The sequence below is a fragment of the Lipophrys pholis genome (assembly GCF_963383615.2).
Source record: "Lipophrys pholis genome assembly, chromosome: 11".
Lineage (NCBI taxonomy): Eukaryota > Metazoa > Chordata > Actinopteri > Blenniiformes > Blenniidae > Lipophrys > Lipophrys pholis.
The window spans coordinates 16830178-16852117 of record NC_137631.1 but is presented as its reverse complement, the minus strand read 5'-3'; the positions used below and the strand labels follow the sequence as shown (position 1 = coordinate 16852117).

Sequence of the window (21940 nt, the reverse complement as noted above, 5' to 3'; positions counted from 1 at the left end):
TTCATGCAGAGGTCAAATAAAGGACATACAACTCAGCTAAGTTATGAGGATGGTCTGTTTGCTCTGAGCTGTGCTCCTGTCGGACAGCAGCACACTCATGTATCTGCTCGAGTGAAGCACTGGCCACTGGAGGAGGATCAAAGAGAAAGGCTCTGATGGGCTTTAGTCCGTCATGGAAGTTGTACTGAAGTTTGTCCCCAGTGTATGTGAGACGTCTGTTTGGCTGAATTACTCCACTTATTTTAGGCTGCCTTCGGCCCCTGTCTGTCACCGGTAGGATATATACACTGGGTTTGGAAACATTTCATGTCAGACGAGACTAGACGTCTGCTGTCTTTGATCCGTTCCACCGTCACAATGTCTGACATGCAGTTTGTCTTCAGGCATTTGAATAAATCCTATCTCTTTTTTTGTACTGTGACACAGCCGGTGTCTGGGAAGTTGATGCACAACTTCTCTATACTCCTAGTGCTGTTAAATGATATATTATTAGCCCAGATATATGTTCATATTCAGAGCCCTTCATCAGGATCACAATGCTCCTCTTTACTTTGTAGCTTTGTGTTTCGAATACATCAAGTGAAACTCTTTGGAAGCATCCGTGGCTCAGTTGGACAATGATATGTGGCAGCCACATCCATTGGTTAGTGGAGGCTCAGTTGGTTGAGTGGTGGACTTTCAGTCGGATTGGAGCAGGTTTGATTCCTCATCTCTCTCAGTCCACATGTTGAAGTGTCCTTGAGCAAGACTCTGAAACTCAAACAGCTCCCTGAGGATAGATAGAGTACCTTGCATGGCAGCCACATCCATTGGTTAAAAGAATTTCCCTATGGTATTAATAAAATGTTTTTATTCTATTCTAGATGCCCCTATTGTAATACAGTAATACAGCACCTACTGGTGCACTGGAAAATGCTGATACAATGAATTTTAATTGGCCCTTTGATTCAGGTTTCTCAATGCTTCTAGAGAAAACCTGATGTGATAATAACCTCATTCTAAAGGTACATACACACACACACACACATAATAAAATAAAACACCACTCTTTCGTGCCTTCCCTATTTCAGACCAGGGCACCGAGAGTGATTTCCTTATCCACTGGGATTGGAGGCCACATTTATTGAGTGATATACCTTTGTATGCGACATTTGTAGACCGTTGACTCAAGAGAATTCTAGTCTTTTTACTGCCATTTTTGTGTAACCTAACAATAAATCAACATGTGATGTTCTAAAAGTCCATCTCTGGGAAGTCATAGATATGTAAACATGCAGATATGTAGATAAGTAGATATGCAGATATGTAATCATTTTACAAAGTAATGACATTTCGGCCCCATTTACACGACGAGTGTATCCGCAAAACTTTCTTCACTTTTGGGGGGTCCGTTGCCAATCTGAAGGTTGCAGGTTCGAGTCCCACCTGTCTACATGGGGAAGTGTCCTTGAGCAAGACACTTAACCCCAAACTGCTCCCATTGGAGTGAAAGTGCCTTACATGGCCGCAGCCTCCATTGGTGTGTGAATGGGTGAATGTGATGAACTATGTAAAGCGCTTTGGGACTGCTCACACAGTTGAAAGCCCTATATAGGTGAAGTCCATTTACCTTTTAAAGGTTTTCAGTCATCTAAAAGACTTACAGAAAATGTCATTGGTTAATTGTTGAAGTAGGGAAAACATCAGGAGTTTTCTTTATTTTCTGGAAATAATTACACTTGGAGGCTTCTTCAACATAATTTGTTACGTTTCCAAGTCATTCATATGCACTTAAATAGCACTTGTAAAAGTGTGATGATTAAAGCGATTTAAAAAGCGATGATTCAGCCTCGTCATTCTTATGAGCAGTGTACAAGTTATCTTAAAGTACGGTATTATTTCAAATCTACAGGTGTTATACACAGCAACATCACATAAACGTTTGATTACTTCCACATTAATTTGCCTGCATAACAATCCTTCACATACTGCCAAAGTCATAAAGAACTGGATTCAGCCACAAGAAAAGGAAAAAAAAAAACAATGAGCCCTCCAACAGATGGCATGCCTCCTACAGAGATCTGATCTGAACATCACTGAGTCTATCCGGGATAACACCAAGAGACAGATGACATTGAGGCTGGCTAAATCCACAGCAAATATGTCCTGTGAAAAATTCTCCAAAGATTTTCGAACAACCTACCCTCCGAGTACCTTGATAAACTGTGAGCATGAGTGTTTTGGGAAGGAAACAACCTCTCACTGCACTTCTTGCCTGGATGATTGTGTTTGTAAGTTAACAGAAATCATTCATCTCGTTATATTGGACTAAATTAAAATTAGGATTAATTTACTCCATGAGTTGGGGAGGAATCATTTGAGTAAAGATTGTAAAAGTGATTTTGGGTGTTAAATTGAGCAGCTCACAAGCTGTAAACAGTCCATTAAAAGGTGTACTTGCTTTGATTACTTTAAGTCTCATGATATTTAGTTATGTTGGTGAAAAGTTGTCTATATTTAGGGTGCGATTTCTCATGAGAGCAGGTTGTTTTCAGGAAATCTGGCATTCAACCAAGCATTACTGTGACAAAGTGGTGTGAGTTTAGAGTTAATAGAGTAATCTGCTCAAGGCATGAGACATGACAGCTCTGTTGGTGAAGTAGCTGTCTTACTACGCAGATATATACATGTTATCCCTCAATATCGTAAAAATCATTAAGAAGACACATTGACTAGAGTGAGGATAAATTCTTCCCTCCCCCTTTTTTTTTGTTTTCTCTTGTTTTGGTTTGTTGAATGCAGCCAAAATATGCTATAATTTATTGGTGCTCATTCTCTTTTTTGTCACTATTTTGCATGTGTCTTTGATCCTATCTAGATAGGTCAGTTCTTCGGTGAAGTGGACCCCGTGCTGATGATAAACCTGGTCAATACCTCCCTGTACTCCTTCAACAAGACCTATGACTACCAGTCAGTCTGTGACCCAGAGAAAGACAGCAAGGCCGCAGCAGGACCCCGCTCCGTCTTTGTGGTTCGCTTATTCTTTCATTCTGTTGTCACTGTCTGAGCTTTTTTTTTTTTTTTTTTTTTTAATTGTTTGCACATTTTTGTTTTTTGATCCGGCAGTAATACCATGACTGTGTATTACAGATGATTTCTATTTTCAGTCATAATATGCAATAGAAAAAAAGCCTCACAAGAAAAGACAAAAAAAAGAACATTCTTTATGCATAAATACATTTTCTGAGCATCATAGGTTTTAATGTCAGATTGTTTTCTTACATGAATTTCTTCTCTGGATTCTACTTCAGCCTACCATTGCAGACTTTCTCAGTATTGGCTGGTGGGCCTCCAGTGCTGCCTGGTGAGCATCTGTGTCGTTTGTGTGTGCGCGCGCGCACGTGCGTGCGTGTCAGAGTGGGAGTATGCTTGTACTTTAAGGTAGGAGTTTGTATTGGGAGTGGAGCTGACATATTGTTGAGTAATGAGGCTGGGTGGTTGGGTTGATGTAGGACAAGGGCAGTTACGCAACATTATACTGCAGTGCTTTATGACAATCCATCTGCAATATAATCAGTTTTTTAAAAGATAAAATAGCTGATGCCCCCCCGATGTTTACAACATCAGCGCCTGTAACCCCAGACATATGTGTGTTGCTCTCACTATAGCAAAATCTTCTGAAGGTTTGTTGACTCATACATGTGACTCATCTTGTTTTTTTCTCTTCGTCTAGGTCGATACTCCAGCAGCTATTCTTTAGTTTCATGTTCCCTGACCTTCTCGAGGCGGGTAAGGACAAAGCTCTCTGAAATCATTTTGATTATCAAGTACCGTCTTTGTCTTTAGTTTTATTCCCATCAGTGTGCAAGTCACAGTTTTTCGTAACTTTCCAGTGTGAATGCTGTTTCTTTTTTTCCAGCGGAGTCAGCCGATGAAGACATTCCAGATGCCATGTTTAAGGAGAGCTGTATCACAGAGCAGACTCAGTATTTCTTTGACAACAATGAAAGATCCTACTCAGGTGTGCTGGACTGTGGAAACTGTTCCAGGTATGTCTTCATTGTACGCTTAAATAAGGAATATCAATTCAAACACATGAGGCTCTATCCTTTACTCGTCCTCATAGAGTATTTCTAAAACAATGCTGAGTACATGTATCATCGTCAGCATCAGGATCAGTTGCACTCAACATATTTACACTTAAACCTTTAACATCTAGGACATAACCTTACCAGCAGAGACATTGAGGCAAAAAGTCCAAAAAAAACCCAAACTTAACCAAGGAACTAAACTTACAAAGCAATGTAGCAGACACAGCAACACAGAGACACAAGGATCGCAGCAAAACAGATGAACCATAAACAATATACACAACAGAGGCCCATTATATACTGCTGTCACCAGGTGAACACAAACACACACTCTGCCACCGGTAAAACACATCAGGGCAGGAAACAGCAATCAGACACCAGGGTAAGACAAGGAGCCTGAAACTAGGGAAAGGTTACTGACGGATTTCCTTTTTTTTTTTTTTTCTCAATTAAATCCTGATTCTTGCATTCTGAAAAGATCCTATCATGTTTTTATATTCTTTTCTCATTTGTTGCATTATTTTATGCCCTTTCTTCACATTCAAAATGTTACACATACTGACACACACGTTAGCTGCTCCTCAAGAAATAAATGCCGTATACTTGCAAGAAAGTCTGTAATAAAAGAGAGATGAAATAAACATAAAAATAAAGATAAATCCATTCCATCTAAATTTGTTTATTTGAATGTATTGCATGTGCGCACAAAGTGAATGCTTTTAGATCATTGGCCCTATCCAGTCTTATGATCTGTCATCTTATTAAAGTTTAGTCATCTTGTTATTGCACCATTTTACAGGACATCCTCCTGTGTGTATTGGTCCAGAAACGCATTAGTTTTCTGGCCTGTCTTCGTCATACAGCCTGATTTCAGGCAGCTGCTTTCAGATGAGTTTAGATCAGACACAGATTACCTTGATCTGTCAATGCCCGGAATCGTAGAGGGAAGCACAAAAGCTCTTTTATCTGTTTCTTTTTCTTCCTTCCTTCATTGGCTGTACTTCAAACTCGGTAATTCACATTCACGGGCCATTGCATATTTACTTTGCTCGAACCTGCTTTTTTTTTTTTCGAATTTTGGGCCATCTGAGAAGGTTAAATATGGCTGTAATTACTGGTTGTTATGAGCCCCAAGTGACTGAAGCTTTACTTCCCAAATTTAACAACTGCCGATATACAAGCTTTAATGACTTCCACAGAAAAAATCCAATCCTGAGGGGAGGGAACTATTGTCAGTGTTTATTTATGTGCACATTTCCACATATACCTGCAAGCCAATGCAAAATGTACTGTATGATTTATATGTTAATGCAGATGGCTGAAGTGTTGGATTTATTACCGCATGTAAATTGGAGCTGCATGATAACCCAACACCACAGGTATCTCACAGGCTGTGTGAATCCAGTCTAGTTGGGTTGATGTGTGCGTGGCTCTGCGTGCTTTCCAGGATGTACCGTGCTGAGAAGCTGCCAAACACCAACCTCGTGTTTCTGATCACTGATGCCAAAGCGACGTGTTTGTCGTGTGACCCCAGACCGCTACGACAGGCTGAACAACCCTGTATCCTTTCAATCAACTCCCGAAAAACAAATCAAAGCGTTACACTTCCTCCAACCCCTCCATCCATCACTGGAGTGACTCGGGATCTTTAAACTGTCAATACAAGGACACACACATAAGGACTCTGCAGTAGGTCCCCCCCTGAATGTTCATGGGTGAACAGTAAACCAGGTGCACAGCATATGAACCTGGTCTCACGTTACTCCCAGACTAGATTTCTTTGTTTAACTTCATCTGGGCTACAGGCTGCCATCAAGACGAATTAAAGTTAAGAGCCGTGGCACGTTAGCGCGTATGTGTATATACGTGTTTGACAGATGTGCCTTAAATCGAGGTTCTCGCAGATGTAACAGTAAAGGTGTCATCATCTGACGTCCCCGTGGGTTCAGGTCAGGGGCCTCCAGTTGCTACTATTAACACCACCACTCCAAAACTCATTCAGTCACAAGATGATACCCCCTAATATTTACACCAAAAAATCTAGAATTTGTTTCGAACTTTGGTGGACAGGTTTTACTTGTAGCTCATTTCACTATTTCAGCATGCTTAATGCAATTGACAGGATCAGTGTCATTAGCCCATTCACACACCCAATCACATGTCACTGGTGAAGGCTTCATGCAGGGTACCCGCACCCCATTTGGAGAAACTTCTGGTTAGGTGTCTTCCCCAAAAAACACTTTCCCTCACAGACAAGGAACGACAAGCCTTTAGATAGGAAGATGACCCACTCTCACAATGTATCCACAAAGGAGTCCTTTTTGAATGTATTGATAAGAATAGTGTTAGGTTATTAGTATCACAATCACATTATCACTAGCTCCAACACTGTTGTTCCATATTAAGTACCAATATTGTGGAAACAGACAAAAAAAATTGGCCCGTCAACACCAGAACAACCTTCTGATAATTCTGTCTGAATATGTACCTTCTTTAAAAAAGCTTCTTTAAAACAAAATTTCACAGCTTTGCTTTTCAACTGCGCTATTTTTAAGTCTTTATTTATCTGATTATTCATCCCGATAATCCCACTATGAATGTAATTATGTTTTTAATTTCTTCTCTGTCAAAGCACTTTGCAAAACAGTTTTTAAGAGGTTAGAAGTTAAAGAAATGAATGACTATCTGGGTCAAATGATGAGCTACAGAGAAAACCAATCATCTAATCATTTCATTTTTGTAGAAAATGGTTAAATGCACACCGCAAGTAGTGAATCATATTGTTTTTCTGAGCGTCTGTTCAGCTGAAGGTCCAAATCCATGCGAGTTGGCTCAGAACCCCAGATACCGCAAAGGGCCGGACGTGTGTTTTGACAACAATGAAAACGTAAGACGCAATCACACATGTGCCTTTGTGCAGAGCATATTGCTGGAACCAGCTCTGTTGGTTGGAATACATATTTGGCCAGTGTCCGTTCTGTCTGGTTCTCATCAGCCTTTTGCTTTCTACACTGACTCAAAGCACCATCAACCACCTGTTTCAACAGTCTGTTTTATTTTCATTTTCTTCACTTATCAGTTTGTTGTTCTTTTCATTTCCATGAATTTGGAGTGCTCACTCATTTGCTTTTCTCCCTCTTGTTTTGTGTCCACACTTGTCTTTCTGTCCTGTTTCATTACTCTGCATCCTGTTGGCTGCCACTCTTGTCTGGTAGGATGAGCCCTTGTGCCCAATCAGCAGGAGTTCTTGTCTGAGCGCCACACCTTTCGTGTTGTTTCTGGCTCTGACGTCAGGGTCAGTGTCATCACACAGACTCATGCAAATTGATCACTGACATGCTATGCTGCTTTCCAGCTGCCTCGGGGCCCAGAAATACAAACTATATTAAAGAACCAACTCCTCCTCAGGGTGGCGTCCCGGGTCTCAACTCAAACTTGCATGATGGCTGCATGCAGTGTGACATGTTAGCATGGAAAATGTGTTATTGGTCTTTTTTACAGCACATAGAAGTTGTACATCCATTTTAATATCTTGAGCTCTGCAAGATGATTATATATGGAATGCTACAATTCAACTTTTCCGAGGAGAGTGACGCTAATCTAAGGAAGGAATTTCCAGCACAGGCGGCAACTTGAAAGCAGCATTTATCAAGTCCCGAGTTCTATTGTCATGTGTTCATGAAAAGATGTTTCCCCACACAATGATGTTCTTACTCTGCTGTACACAGAGAATGCCAAAATCAAAATTGAAATAGCATATATACAAAGAGTAAACGTAAAATGGTAAACGAGGACTGCAATTTTTAAAACATACTGTATGTACAGTGTGAAAAGAGTAGTGCAAATTAGGGTCAGGGTTAGAGTTTTTATTTACAAATGAAACAGGAGAAATCAGAGCAGTATGGATGTGTGGTGCAATCAATATTATTGAATTTATTCTTCACTTTATTCACTGAACAGAACATTTCCTGTTAAAGATAATGTTAAGAAAAAGAAAAATATTTTTACAGCTTTTTGCATGTCATAATTTTCATTGAATATTTTATTTAAAATTGTTGTCTGTAAACTTCATCCTCCAACAGGTCCCAGTCAGTTAAACTCTGCCTAAATCTTGAGGATTTTACTGTAGTTTAACTGATTCACATAGAATTATCTTCAAGCACTGTTTTGTGTACATTTTGATTTGTGCTGGTTTTTATATATGCTTTATACAATATAGAATGTTTAAGTCAAAAATGGCCTTGAAAACAAAAAGTGAAAATACTAGTCAAGGTTTTGTATTAACACACTTGTGTCATTAGCCTGCAGTATTTAATTATTTAATTATGTCTTTAATGAAAGTCTTTATAGAGAACTTAGAGGGAATAGCATGCACAGATCATAGAGATCAGCTGAACTCATTACTTACTGTATTGTACCTCTCGAGGTGTATTACTAAAGCAAAAAAAAGAAAGTGACTAACTCTTATGTGAGAACAGTGCAACACCACCCACCCAGCTTTGAACAATTAAAAAGCCATCTAAATATTTGGAAAGAAGAAATATTTCCCATATCTCGGTGAACTCGGCCTTTCATTGTGTTGTGAAGCTGTACATCATACACATAACAGGCCACCGATTCATGCGCCTGCATGTTTATATAATGAGGAGGCCAAGCTGGGAAGCCAAGGGGAGGGCAGGGGTATCTGAGGAAGTGAATGGACAGAGTAAAAATGGGTTGTATCCCTTTTCCTATGTCCAGCTATCCCGTTACATTTGGCTGAGCCCCTCCGAGCAGGACAGTGTGTGTCCTGGCCAGTTCATTTTGTCACTAGAGTAAACAGAGGAAGCTCCACATGGCTTTCCTGTCCTTTGAATACAGAGGAGTCCCACCTCTTTCTTCAAGGCTTGTGACATGCACGGATATCCTGAATACTCCCATCAAATTAAAAAAGAAAAAAAAAAAAAAAAGAAGAGGCATACACACATATGCGGAAAAAGTAAAACGACTTGTGGGTGAAATCAAATCTTAAATATGTGATTTATTTGGGAACATTCATATAAAATATTTTACAGTAACATAAAGTGCTATCATGAACTGGACAGTGTTTGTAACACCAGTGTGTGCATTTGCTGAAAAGCGGTATTGCATGTTAAAGAAAACTTTATCTAATGTTCTGTCACCTGTTTTGTTTTGGGTTTTTTTGACAGGAGGATGATTCTGATTGTGGAGCAGGGACTTTTCTGAGGCCGAGCCTTTGGCCAGTGTTCAGTCTCCAACTGCTGCTGATGTGGCTCCTCACATCCCTACAACACTCATGACGCCTACAGATACAAACACACTTACACACAAACACAATCATGCTCATTTGATTTCACAGAAGACAATAAAAGTGACACCATGCAGGATGTGTGCAGACTATCTGCCATAAACAAAAAAAAAGACGTTTCTTTTTGTGACAACCAGTATCGACATCTTCATTCTCCAATGCCAAAGGGTGCTCATTCATTCCCTCCTCACCAATTTCCAAACATAGAGACACGTTTCTTGTGCTCAGCTGCACTCACTCCTATAATGTACTCCTCAATACTCTCCTATGGTGCAAGAGTAAGAGCTAACCAAACCCTTTAATTCTGCCTCATTTGTTTTTTCTGATGTATTTGGTGGAGGTTGATGAGTTATCCCACTATGCCAACTAAACATCAATCAAAGGATGTATGTTCACTGACAGCACTGATTTGTGTCGTTGTCAATATTGTTTGTTGCTTATTTATATTGCGTATGAATCATTATGCGGTAATGATTGTTGAGTTCGGCAAACCAGTGCAACTATGAGGAATACCCCCTTGGTTTTAGTGTTTTTAATGTACCTTACCTATCTATCTATTTCATCTTTTGTACTCAGAATCGACTAGCATTTTGTGACTGACTCGGTGTTGTATTGTAGCAGCATGTGCTCAGTACAGAGTTAAAGACAACACCAATTTTTTGACACCAAAGCTTCACAGAGTATCGGGGGCCAGAGTTACACATAGACCTACTGCAGAGATTCTTCAGGCCAGTTTATTTTCAGACATTTCTCCAATGTGGGTGGGTCTGTATTCAAGTGATGACGATAGCCAGATAAATAGATAAATATCTCACTGGTAGAAGAGTGAGGTCAGGGTGCACCCAATGTGACAAACCTATTTGAATATTACAATTGTGTTTGCACTTGGACTGACAGCTGTGGTTGTCTTGAGTTTGATGCATCTAATTCCCAGTGCCTACATAGTAGCTCAAACAGTCTGGTATCTGAATGAGGCAAATGCATCAGAGTTGTGTTGTGCTTCTGTGTTATCGCTTGCTGCAGTCTGGCAGAGAGGGTCGCCTGTGCAGTTTTATGTTAAGAAATGGGCCAAATCTGCTGGAGCTTTTCCTGATCTGTGTGGCCCAAACAACAGTAGAAACAACCTGTAAGTTAATTATGGGAGAGGAATATTATTTTACTTTCTGGTCAAAACAATCCCAGACCAGACTTGAGCTTGTGTTCCAACACCTCTCTCCGTTAATCTTGCTTCTGTTCCCTTTCTGGTTCACCAGACTCAGGAGCCAAAATGACTTGTGAATGAGATCAGCATATCAAAATGACTGTTTCTTTGTTTCCTTCTCCGTGCTGTTCTCCTCCTTCCTTTATGCTTGTTTCCTCTTTGTGTTGCTCAATAAGTGCTGTGAAGCAGACGCTGAAGGCTCGGCGTCCAAATGCTGCAATGTCATGGGATGAGCTTGTTCTGTGTTTGAACACTGTCTATGCCAATGATCAGCATCAGGGCCTGCTGGAGAGAACTCTTGACAACACTACCACCACCAATGGGAACTTTGCATTGCCTTATTTCATCATATCACATAAAGATTGCACATATTTTAAAGTTTATTTTTCTTTTCTAGTTGTTTCAAATCTAAACGTTGAGTTCTCTCCACCTCGCCTTCATGGTGACGTGCTGATGTTGAGTGATCAGGTTATGCTGTCTATCAAAGTTGTGTGTTGACTTGTGTTATCCTCCGAGGGTCCCGTGTCCATCTGCAGGCATGTGCGTGTCCCTCCCAATATCTGATTGTGCTTTAATACCGTACATGGAATACTCTTTTGTGAAACTTCACTAGCCTGAATAAATTTTGTATACATTTGTACACTAATACTATTTACTGTAAAAAAGAGAAAACCAGAGAAAAGAAAAAAAAATGTTTATAATATGGTGTTGATTATTGTGCAAATATAGTATATTCACAATAAAAGTGTTGTATTGTTATGGCCTGAGGTTGTTTCATTCACTCGCATGTGGCCAGCTGCATTCGCTCCGCTGGGAACCAGAAAATGTCATCCTTCCTGATGAAAGATACAGCTGCTGGAAAGAGGAAAAAGCATCTGTGCTTCACTGCGTCTCTTGGTGTTTGAAAGAAAAGGTGTGAGGAGGACGGTTGCTTTGTCAGATTGTGCTTTACATATTCCTTTATTTTCTCTGCTGATCTGAAATTCTGACTTTACCACTTGAACATTTCTTACACGCTGTATTTCTGACCCTATCTGGCATCCGTGATGAGTGGGATTTGTGTGGAAACTGAACAGTGCGTACCTATTATTTCAGGAATGCAGAGGTGCTCACACTACATTTACAAGGGTTGTAGATTTACTATCTGTAGTTCATAATCTGCTTACTGCAAAATGTAAATGTGTAAATTGTTTAAAGGGTTTGGGGGGGGGGCAATTAAATTTGCACCTATTTTTTTGTAGATTGTTCACATCAAGGACGTCAAACGTACAACGGGCCTCTGCAACGTGTAACAAATCCAGAGAAAACACTGGCGATCACACTGCTTTCATAAACATGTTGGACATAACGCAGCACAGAAACTCAAGCAGATAGTTTATTATTGTTGAAATAAATACTCACTACCTTATTGCTATTGACGCAGCATTGGCATCGTAGCCGTACTGCGAAGGTTGAATTTGTGAAAATGTTCGTGCTGAAAGCTGCAGAAATCATGTGTTTTGAGAACCTTTGCCAAGAGTGTGAAGAGGAACACTTTGGTGTTTTGAACATGTCACTGGACTTTGAACCAGGGGGAGTTCATTTTTCATTGTGTAGCATTTTCCAAAATGTATGGGTACCTTTTTTCCCACAAAAAATGAAAGCACTGGATGTGTTATTTATATGATACAATACCGTCGTTACAGCTCCCACTTGAAACTGGGCTGTATTTGATCTAAAAAAATATCTTTTGAAAAAAACACAGTAGTTATTTTCCGAGTTATAAGCAGCCATAAACACATAAATGCATTTTCACACGACTCGCTGAGTGAGGACAATAGAAGCCGCTTTCAAATGAAAGCAATGACAAACAGTAGAGCATAAAGGGCCTCAGTGAGCCCTGTGTGTTTCTAACATTATTGACACGGACAGTTCTGGTACCGCCTACCTGCCGAGGCAGTGGAAAGCCAGATGCCAACCCCAGAGTTGAAGGTGCTGTAGTTCCTGATGTACACTTAACTCGCTGGTATTTGTGTTTATCTGATGGTAATCTAAGAATCAGTTTGGCCACAGCTTGAAGTGGCAAGTATAAAAATGTTTGTTTTTCTTGGAGATGTGTCAGGCTGGGAGGTCTACTCCATAGCAGTAGTCTAGAAAGGAGGTTGTAATGAGATACTCTTGTAAAAAGGTAGGAGGTCATACCCTTTAACATGCCTGGCTTAAGAAGTTACAGACGCAGGGGAAAAAAAACAGAGACACGTTTTACATCTCTTTTCAATTTGTAATTTGAAGTTTCTCATGAGACAAAACCTTGAGTGGTTAAACTAAAGACCTAAAAAAGAAAAAAAAAATAATCTATATTTTAAACATGTTTAGTTTGGATAAAGAAAATCAAGTTTAAAAGTTTATTTATTGCCCGCCTTGTATGTTTAACATTCCTCAGTTGTAAATGTTTTGGAATAACGGAACAGACCAGCACAGCAAAAATGTTCATACGACACACTTCACAACTCAAAGGGAAGGAATCTTCACAATAAGGTTAACTAAAATAAATCTTCACAATAAGGTTAACTAAAATGTTAATCAAAGAAAAAGTTGAGAGTGAAAATGGAAAGCGGGTGGCCGAACATCAAAGTCTGCGTGACGTTAATGTGACTGTTTGAACTTTATTAACTGATAGAGGTATTTGTCAGTAAACATTTTTCGGCTGTTTGTTTTGTTTTTTTCCCACTTTCTTGCACCTATTTGTGCAGAACACCATTAGTGTTGGGTTTCCTAAGAGGGTGCATTTCACCCATTCTAAAAGCCATTAAAGCTGGAACTGTGTGACTCATCTGTGGTCAAGTTAAAGTCTGAGAGTGGCTTTTTGGGTTTGTTCCACTAATTGCAGGAAGTGACACATGAGATTGATGCTGCATCAACACCATGACCCGTGACTGGATCTGCCTGGATCAGCATGTCATTAGTGAACTCCTCTAAAGTTCATTAACATTATTGTGACGGTAATATAGAGTCCATTTACGCAGACTTTTTACGGCAGAAGGCTATTTTTGGAAGAGTATTGCAACTCAGTGACACCCGCTGGCTTCGTCTCCGGCTTCAACGCTCTGAGCAGCTGCTGGGTCATGATGCTCCCGGGGCAATCAACCCATGTCTGAATAAACTTTCCTGAATCTGGCCATTATAATGTGGTTTACATGAGAGGCACAATTTTTTAATGGGCCTTGTTGTTTTTACTCTATGTAAAAATAACACTTCCTGCAAGCAGTGACAGAGGGGTCAGACACTTTTCATCGTCATCAAACATAGCAAGGCAGCAGCATCGGGGTCACAAAGGTTTTGTAGAAGAACTCAAAGATCTCCAAAAAAAACATAAAACAAAGACATTGCCAGTGTTGTTCAAGACTGATTTTGCTTTGCCAGGCACACTCTTATCCCCCTGGTTTGGATCTCACACTGTCAGATGAGTCCTTAAGGAAGACCAAATGGGTTTCATGTGCAGTAAATTGAGAATACAGATAGTGTCAAAAAATTGTAACCAAAGAAGAAAAATATCTCAAATAAACTTTAACTGTTTTCCTCTCAACGTGCAAAGTTTCTGGCATCGGTTCTAACAAATCTCCACCCAACCTGGCAACAACATCAGCCAGAAAGAGCTTCAAAATGCACTCGCCAAATGCTGAGAGAGAGAAAAAGGTGGCGTTCAACAAACTGAAGTTCTGAACGAACACCAAACACACACTTGGCACAGGTTATCAGGAAATGCCACAGTTTTTTCCAAACCCATAAACATGACCACACACTTGTCTGTTCGCACTACCTTTGTTTTTCTCCTTTTCTCTCAATTTCTTTCTGTGTGTGTGTGTGTGTGTGTGTGTGTGTGTGTGTGTGTGTGTGTGTGTGTGTGTGTGTGTGTGTGTGTGTGTGTGTGTGTGTGTGTGTGTGTGTGTGTGTGTGTGTTGGGTGATTGGCGGGCGTAACACTGGAAAAGTCTGTCCAGGTGAACACACTCAAAGTGACACATTCCAGTCGGGCCCACATTGAGTCTTGATTTGTGGATTTTCTGTGTGTGTGTGTGTGTGTGTGTGTGTGTGTGTGTGTGTGTGTGTGTGTGTGTGTGTGTGTGTGTGTGTGTGTGTGTGTGTGTGTGTGTGTGTGTGTGTGTGTGTGTGTGTGTGTCCTAACATATATTAACTGGTAACATGAGGTGTTAGGTTTGTAAGACGCATGTGCAGAAACAGTAACCACTATTCAGGAATGTGTTTTTCCTAAATATTGGAGAGTATTCATGAATGACTCCAAACTACTGTGTTAAATGTATCGCCACGAATACCATGAACAATGGAAAAGTGCATTCAAGTGTTTTGTAAACGTGTCGCCTGTTCTCAATAAGTCTCGACATGGCCGGCTGCACGAAGGCAGAAAACAACGTACCAAACAAACTTTTAAGACCTACCGAACATACTGTAGATGAGAATGACGCTGGAATTGAAAATGTGAATCAAACAATTTTGCTTTGAAAGCTGTAACCGAGAACTACTGTAACCCTGCCTGCATTGTGCTAGTAACCAATGACTATCACGAAATTGATCACACTGTTGGAAGTTGTTGAGTTCTGCTGCGAACAGTGTGGAACTTGTAGTTTAAAATATCAGCGATATACATGCTTCTCTTTGACCTCCAACTAACTGATGCAACCAGATGAGTGAACCAGACCGACCCTCTCGGTACTGAAACCTCAGGTATTGTGTACTGTATCTGATCAGATCACAAAACATTTTATTAGCCTATTAGATTCATCTATTTGTGCTGAGAATAAGAATTAAAAAAAAAAAAAAAAAACATAATGCATGAAAAGATTTGCAAATCATTCACAAGAAGACATGGATAGTGCATAAAATGCCGACTTAGACATTTGAAAGTAAAGATATTGGTTTATGTTGAATGTTGTTCACGTTGAAGCACATTCAACATGCAGCCTCCTCCCTTCATGTAAGAGCAGTCTGTAAACATCTGAGGAGAGAGCGGACTTTACACTTTAGCTACAGGTTTGGTCGAGCAGTGTACTGGAAGAAGGATACTAACCAAAGGGGATATCGGACTGTTTATATTATTAGTGGTTTATGAATTATTAAACATTCATCCATATTAATGGAGTCATCCTTGCTTTTTATGTTTATGCTTTCTCTTGCTATTGTTATCACTCTGGGATTCACTCTTGGAGAGGAAATCATTTGGTTTCTGGAATCATTTATCAATCATTAGTGATGTTCGACAGCTGTCTTTGCAAAAAAGCAAATGTTTTGTTCGTGTTGTGCGGTATGTTCTCTCAATTTTAATGGTGTGCAAAAGTCTGCAGCTCCTCAGATATTCAGATTGTCATTCACCACGCACCACTAAGCATCTGGATTATCCTATTTTATATCATGCCAGCAGGCTTAAACCTTCAGCCAAAAGCATGAAGTGAGATTTCCACACAAAGGAACAACAAAATTGAGACAGAAAGTCCAGATTTTAATTAAAAAGAATGTAATTAAAGGAAAAGAGTTCCGACACCGACAAAGAAGGAAGGAGCCGTCGCACTTAGGCAGCAAAGGAAACCTCCCAATGTGTGTTTGTGTGTGTGTGTGTGTGTGTGTGTGTTGGGGGGGGGGGGGGGGGGGGGGGTTGGGGTCCCGCCTGCTTCATGCCATGTTAACCATCAACATGTTAATTACATGGATGAGGTCTGACACGGACGCATGCTGGATGAAATGTACCTGCTGCAACAGAGTGACTGTTTTTCTTTTTCTTTAATTTTGCCGACCACCTTTCCTCCCATGAGTGTGTGTTTCAATTTCTTCTGGAGTCACACAGGGGTGGATGGTGGGGGTGGATGGTGGGTGGTGGGTGGTGGGGGCGGGGGGGGGCACAAATTAGCAATAACAGCAGACAAGACAAGCTGACTGTTAGCAGATGTGAAAGAAATGAGGAAACACAGATTCAAGCACTATTTTAAGACCTGCGCTCCCATTTCCTCTTGTTGTCAAACAGTGATTGGTTTCCTATCTTAGCTGTAGATATGAACATCTTGTGCTTGTTTGTTTTTTGTTTGTTTGTTTGTTTGTTTATTTTGAGGTGACAGACTTTATAACTTGTCTGGTCTTTCTCCCCAAATTTGAGAATTCGGTTTCCTTCTGAAACTTCACTCTCCTGCATTAAGACACAATGAGTTTAAGATTGTGTCTAGTTAATAATATGTTTCAATGTATATATTTAAATTTTTTGGGAGTTCAATCTCTAATTAACAAGTCTCACAGAGGAATGCAGGTGCCGGAAGGTTGTTTCGCATAAACATTCGTAACGCAAGACAAAATAGTCATTCTTTTCAAGAAAGTTTGTGTATGGAAATGTGACCTATTTGTGTGTATTTCCCAGTTTGTTGCAATTTATAGTGGCTGACATATGCTGTCAAAGGGGTCGGCACAATAGGGTGTGTGTGGGATGTTGATGTGTTTGTATGACACTTTTTTTTTTCCACCATGCAAAAGGATGTGTCCTTTAAACATTATGGTTTGTGTGGATATACAAACTCGTCGGGCCATTTTCTTCATGAATTGTTCCCGAGGGTCGGTCTCAAATATTCACATCAACACCCATAAACACAGGAGCAGGGACGGACAAAAGCCAGAACAAGGACTGTGCTCACAAAATATGTTCTGTGGATATATAATGTTTAGTACATGTATGATATGCAGGAATTATCTTTTCAAGCTTAAAAAATTTCAACATAATAGGAAATCCAAAGTTATACAGTTTAACGATTATTTACTTCAAACTGTGGAATGTTTTAATGTTTCCTGCAAACAAATATTAATCTTTCAAGCCTTTTGTGTGTTATTCTTCACAATTCCAAGCGATATATCCACCCATCCATCTGTCTTCCATACAGCTTTATTCAACTCAGAGTCATGATGGGCTGAGCCAATCACAGCTGACTATAGGCAGTCCGGTCTATCACAGGGAAAATGCAAAAAAAACCAGCCAATTACACACTCACACCTATTTGAGGAGTATCGAGTTACCACATAAACCCCCCAACATGTGGGAGGAAACACACATACATGAAAAACATGCAAACTCCAGCTATAAAAAGATTCACCAATATACCTCTGCACAGCCCAAACTATATAGTTTGGGCTGTGCAGAGTATAAAGAGAAACGAGTCATTTGGATTATCAAACACGCAGGTGATAAAGATCCTACTAACCTCTATTTTTAATATAAAATCAGTGAAAGGAAAAGAAAAAACGGGGTCTTGCAGACCTACTGCCTGAAGAAGTAAATGAAACTTTGCGCAACATTTAAAGAAAAAAAATGGTTCTATAAAGCTATAAAGGGTATTTATAAAAATGTGATTATAATCTTCATCCCACTCTTTAAAGCATGTATACTTCTGTTTGTGGTATTGGACAGAAAAAAAGCCTTTATGATACTTCACTGTACTTGACTTTTCTTGATTCTATAATCAGCTTTTTAAGTCCAAATTCCAACAAATCATTTTGTACAATTTTGCTATGACGTGAATTATGGAAGTGTATGTTTGATTATGCTTGTGAAATACATACATACATACATACATACATACATACATACATACATACGATGCTTTTTTGCAACCGGAGGCCATGACTATCAAAATAAAAAAAATAAAAAAATAAATGTGAAGAATCTGAGTTTATAAGCACTGAGAATAGAAATAACTAAGATAATAAAACGTCCAATGCATTCTAAAGATGTGCTTGGATTAGTCATAAAACTGTATTGTGTTTTCATTTTAACAACGTTTTTTTTCAGACAAAGAATAAAAGAAAAGATGATTGAACACTGAAACCATTTCATTCCTGCTTTGCGTGATCAATAAACTGTCATTAAGACAAAGGCAGGTCATCAAGAGCAATTTATCCGAGAGAAAAATCAATGCGATACGAGATGGTTTATATTTGTGAATCCCGTCTGATCATCTTTAATCCTCTTTTGAGCAGTGCGTGTGTGTGTGTGTGTGTGTGTGTGTGTGTGTGTGTGTGTGTGTGTGTGTGTGTGTGTGTGTGTGTGTGTGTGTGTGTGTGTGTGTGTCTCAGTCTGCTAATGTGCATAATAATGACCTAATGTAACTCTGTGATTTCTATCTATAACAGAGCACTTGAAGGGAAAAATATTTGTTCTGAAAACAGACAGCAGGCCTGCAAAAGAGGAAAACTCTATTACACACATTATTTCCAAGTAACCACAATTTTGGACTTGTTTGTGTAGAGAGATTGTGCTTGTGCGTAGTTTATTTGTGCTGCTTGAGACTGTCAGCAGATCTCAATTACGAGCAGTGACTACAATCGCGTAAACTGACAACAGGAAGCGCGTGTTTGTTTAAAGGAGGATCTCTTGACACAGTATCTGTGTTTACAGTGCGTAGGCCCACCACTGTCATCACTAATCCCAACACACTCACACACACACACACACACGCACATACACATGCACTCTTTAAGCATCATTACTTTTAAATCAAAGTGGAAGAATGAGCCATTTCTTGTCTATTTTCTGAAATTTCCTCAACCGGAGTCCCTTTTCAACTTATCTTCATCAATCTCTCTGAAAATATCAAACTGGCTTTTATCTGCCATTATGTTTGTTTTTTTCACTTTTCTTTCCCATCTTGTACAAAAGGTCATATGGTTGAAATCTGAAAATGAGGCTGCAACAACCAGAGGTCACAATGAGGTCTAATTCATTTTCTGCAGATGAAAATGCCCACGGACAGATGTGGCAAAGAAACCATAAGGATACAGCACATTGCACACAACAGAACTTTTTGAACATACCTGCAGGAAATCTATTAATATTCCATGAAATTCAAACATGTGCACACGGACAGACCAGGCATCAGCACATCAGTTGCTCTGCATTCTACCTCTCCTGCATAGAAACTCTTTCTTATACATCTTCATCTACACTTTATGTGTATCAACTTCTCTTTCTCCATATCGTCTCCATCTCCCATTTAACCTCCTCCCTTTATTACCAGCTGCAAGAAGATATGAAGTTTCTGGGAATAAGCAGCCACAGATGTGAGGAGTCTTCGATGGTGACGGCACTCACACAAGCGAGGCAGTGGGCTACCGAGTCTCTAATTTCCATCTTTTAGCAGAAGGCTCTTGGACGAAGTGAAAAAACACCCACTGGATTCTTGCTCGGAGAGTCAGAAATGAGATTGTGGTGATGAGGGCTTTTTGTTGCCGAGCTCAAACTGGTGAAGGTTACCCAGTCATCTGCTGCTTGTTATGTGGGAGCGTGTGTATTGGAGAATGTGTGTGTGTATGTGTGTGTGTGTGTGTGTGTGTGTGTGTGTGTGTGTGTGTGTGTGTGTGTGTGTGTGTGTGTGTGTGTGTGTGTGTGTGTGTGTGTGTGTGTGTGTGTGTGTGTGTGTGTGTGTGTGTGTGTGTGTGTGTGTGTGGACATTTAGGTGAAAGTCAAAAGGAAAAGAGTCTCTCGAGATGCATATATATAAATGAAAGGATGAAGCAGCTTGTGACATGTTAATGTAGTCAGAAGTAAGGTAAGATGAGAAAAAAAAAAGTGCTGAAAAGTAAGAGGCAGTGGTTTGCTCCGGTGAAAGTATGTGACTCATCGCTGATTGTTTTTTATGGCAAATGGCTCTATAGTCCTCTCAGGAAGCCGCAGGAGCATTACTCACTGAATGAGAGAGGAGATAAAGATGGAATATACTTTCCTACATATCCTTTCCTTTGCTTTGTTTTGCACACGCGGCATGATTTCAAAATGCCGGGAATTCCCAGGGTGGTAAATCTCAGCCTCCACTCTGACATCAATATGATGCCTATTTACTGTCGAACTCACACGAGGACAGCAGAGAGACTCTGTGACTTCACAATCAGAGATGCTTAGAGGAAAAATACAAAGTCCGGCAAAGTGTTGTGGCAGCTATCTCATGCTGTCATCGCTGGAAATAGAGATGACACTCAAGAGATGGATTAGGCTGTCCTGTCCTCATCCACCCCGCCCCCACCCCCACCCCACACACACACCCACACACACACACACACACACACACACACACACACACACACACACACACACACACACACACACACACACTTACCAGTAACCTCTCTCCTTATCTGACAGAAGTAAAGTAACATAAACAACACCCACCCTCCCAACCCCCCCCCCCCCCTTTACGTCCCTACTCAGTTTACCCTTGCTGACAAGCGCCTGCCAATATCTGTTTCATTTTGCACAGTGTTCCTTGGCGAGCTTGTAAAAATAAAATAAAGCGCAGCCGACTGATGGAGTGGAAAGCTGCTGCGTGACAGATAGAGACGGGCACACACTGCTGAATATGTAATGACTGTCCACTTTTCACATTTTCACAGGGATTTAAAGTGAGCCTTTCTAGAGTGTGTCCGAAATAATATCTGGAAGAAACGTTTATAGGATTTTTGATTTCAATCGTACGCTCTCTGTTGTACCAACTCATTAATGCTTTGATAACTTGGAACAGCAATGTGGCAATAACTCACACTGTTTGATACAGTGGTGTAGTGGTCAGCATGGCCGCCTCACAGTGAGAAGTCCCTGATTTGATTCCAGACTTCAGGCCATTCTGTGTAGGACATGCAGGCGTGGAGGACTTCTGCATGCTTCCACAGTCTTGTGCATGTGTGGGGGGTTTTCTCAATGTGTAGGCACTGTGATGGACGAGCAACCTGTCATAGTGAACTTTTCCAATGAATACTGACTTCCAGCAGCACCTCTTCATTAGCTTACCATGATAAATCCAAATAAAGCAAGGTTTAGGAGTACAAGAGAGTTCCATTCAACGGCTAAAAATGTTGTTTTTAATCACAACCTTACATACATACCCACATACATTCACTGTAATTAAAACATGCGCTATTATGCCTAAAATAATCCATCTTTAACAGCTGATGATACAAGCATAAGCATTTCCTGGAGGGCCGCAGCCCTGCATGTTTTCCATGTCTCCCTTCTTCAGCACACCTGATTCTCATGATGGTGCCATCACGGAGTTCAACACAATGCCCTATCATGAGCAACTCATCGCAACCAGCCATGTTGAAGCAAGGAGACATGGAAAGCATGCGGGGCTGCAGACCTCGAGTTCAACAAATAATCAAAATGACAGCTCTCTTGTTAAGTCGTTATTGAAAAGCAAAACTTCTATTTTTGTATTTTGTGGAGAGATCGGATGCTCTGATGTCTGCTGCCCTTGTTTATGAGCAAAGTAAACACCCACAAGACAGCCATGGGTCCACGATGTCACACACAACTGAATACTGTGGTATCATGTGCAAACTGCCAGTG

The 21940-nt window shown here is 40.3% G+C and overlaps 1 protein-coding gene across 1 annotated transcript in view; it reads left to right on the top strand.

Moving 5' to 3' along the window:
• Window positions 1–11338, top strand: part of LOC308116394 (voltage-dependent calcium channel subunit alpha-2/delta-1) — a 68577-nt gene extending 57239 nt beyond the window's left edge. The window contains exons 33-40 of the mRNA XM_080474566.1: window positions 2858–3010; window positions 3291–3343; window positions 3713–3768; window positions 3899–4028; window positions 5518–5630; window positions 6875–6957; window positions 7286–7365; window positions 9260–11338. Of these exons, the coding sequence (XP_080330692.1) occupies window positions 2858–3010; window positions 3291–3343; window positions 3713–3768; window positions 3899–4028; window positions 5518–5630; window positions 6875–6957; window positions 7286–7365; window positions 9260–9296 (705 nt within the window). The 3' untranslated portion in view covers window positions 9297–11338. The remainder of the gene's footprint in view (window positions 1–2857; window positions 3011–3290; window positions 3344–3712; window positions 3769–3898; window positions 4029–5517; window positions 5631–6874; window positions 6958–7285; window positions 7366–9259) is intronic.
• Window positions 11339–21940: the final 10602 nt, after the last annotated feature.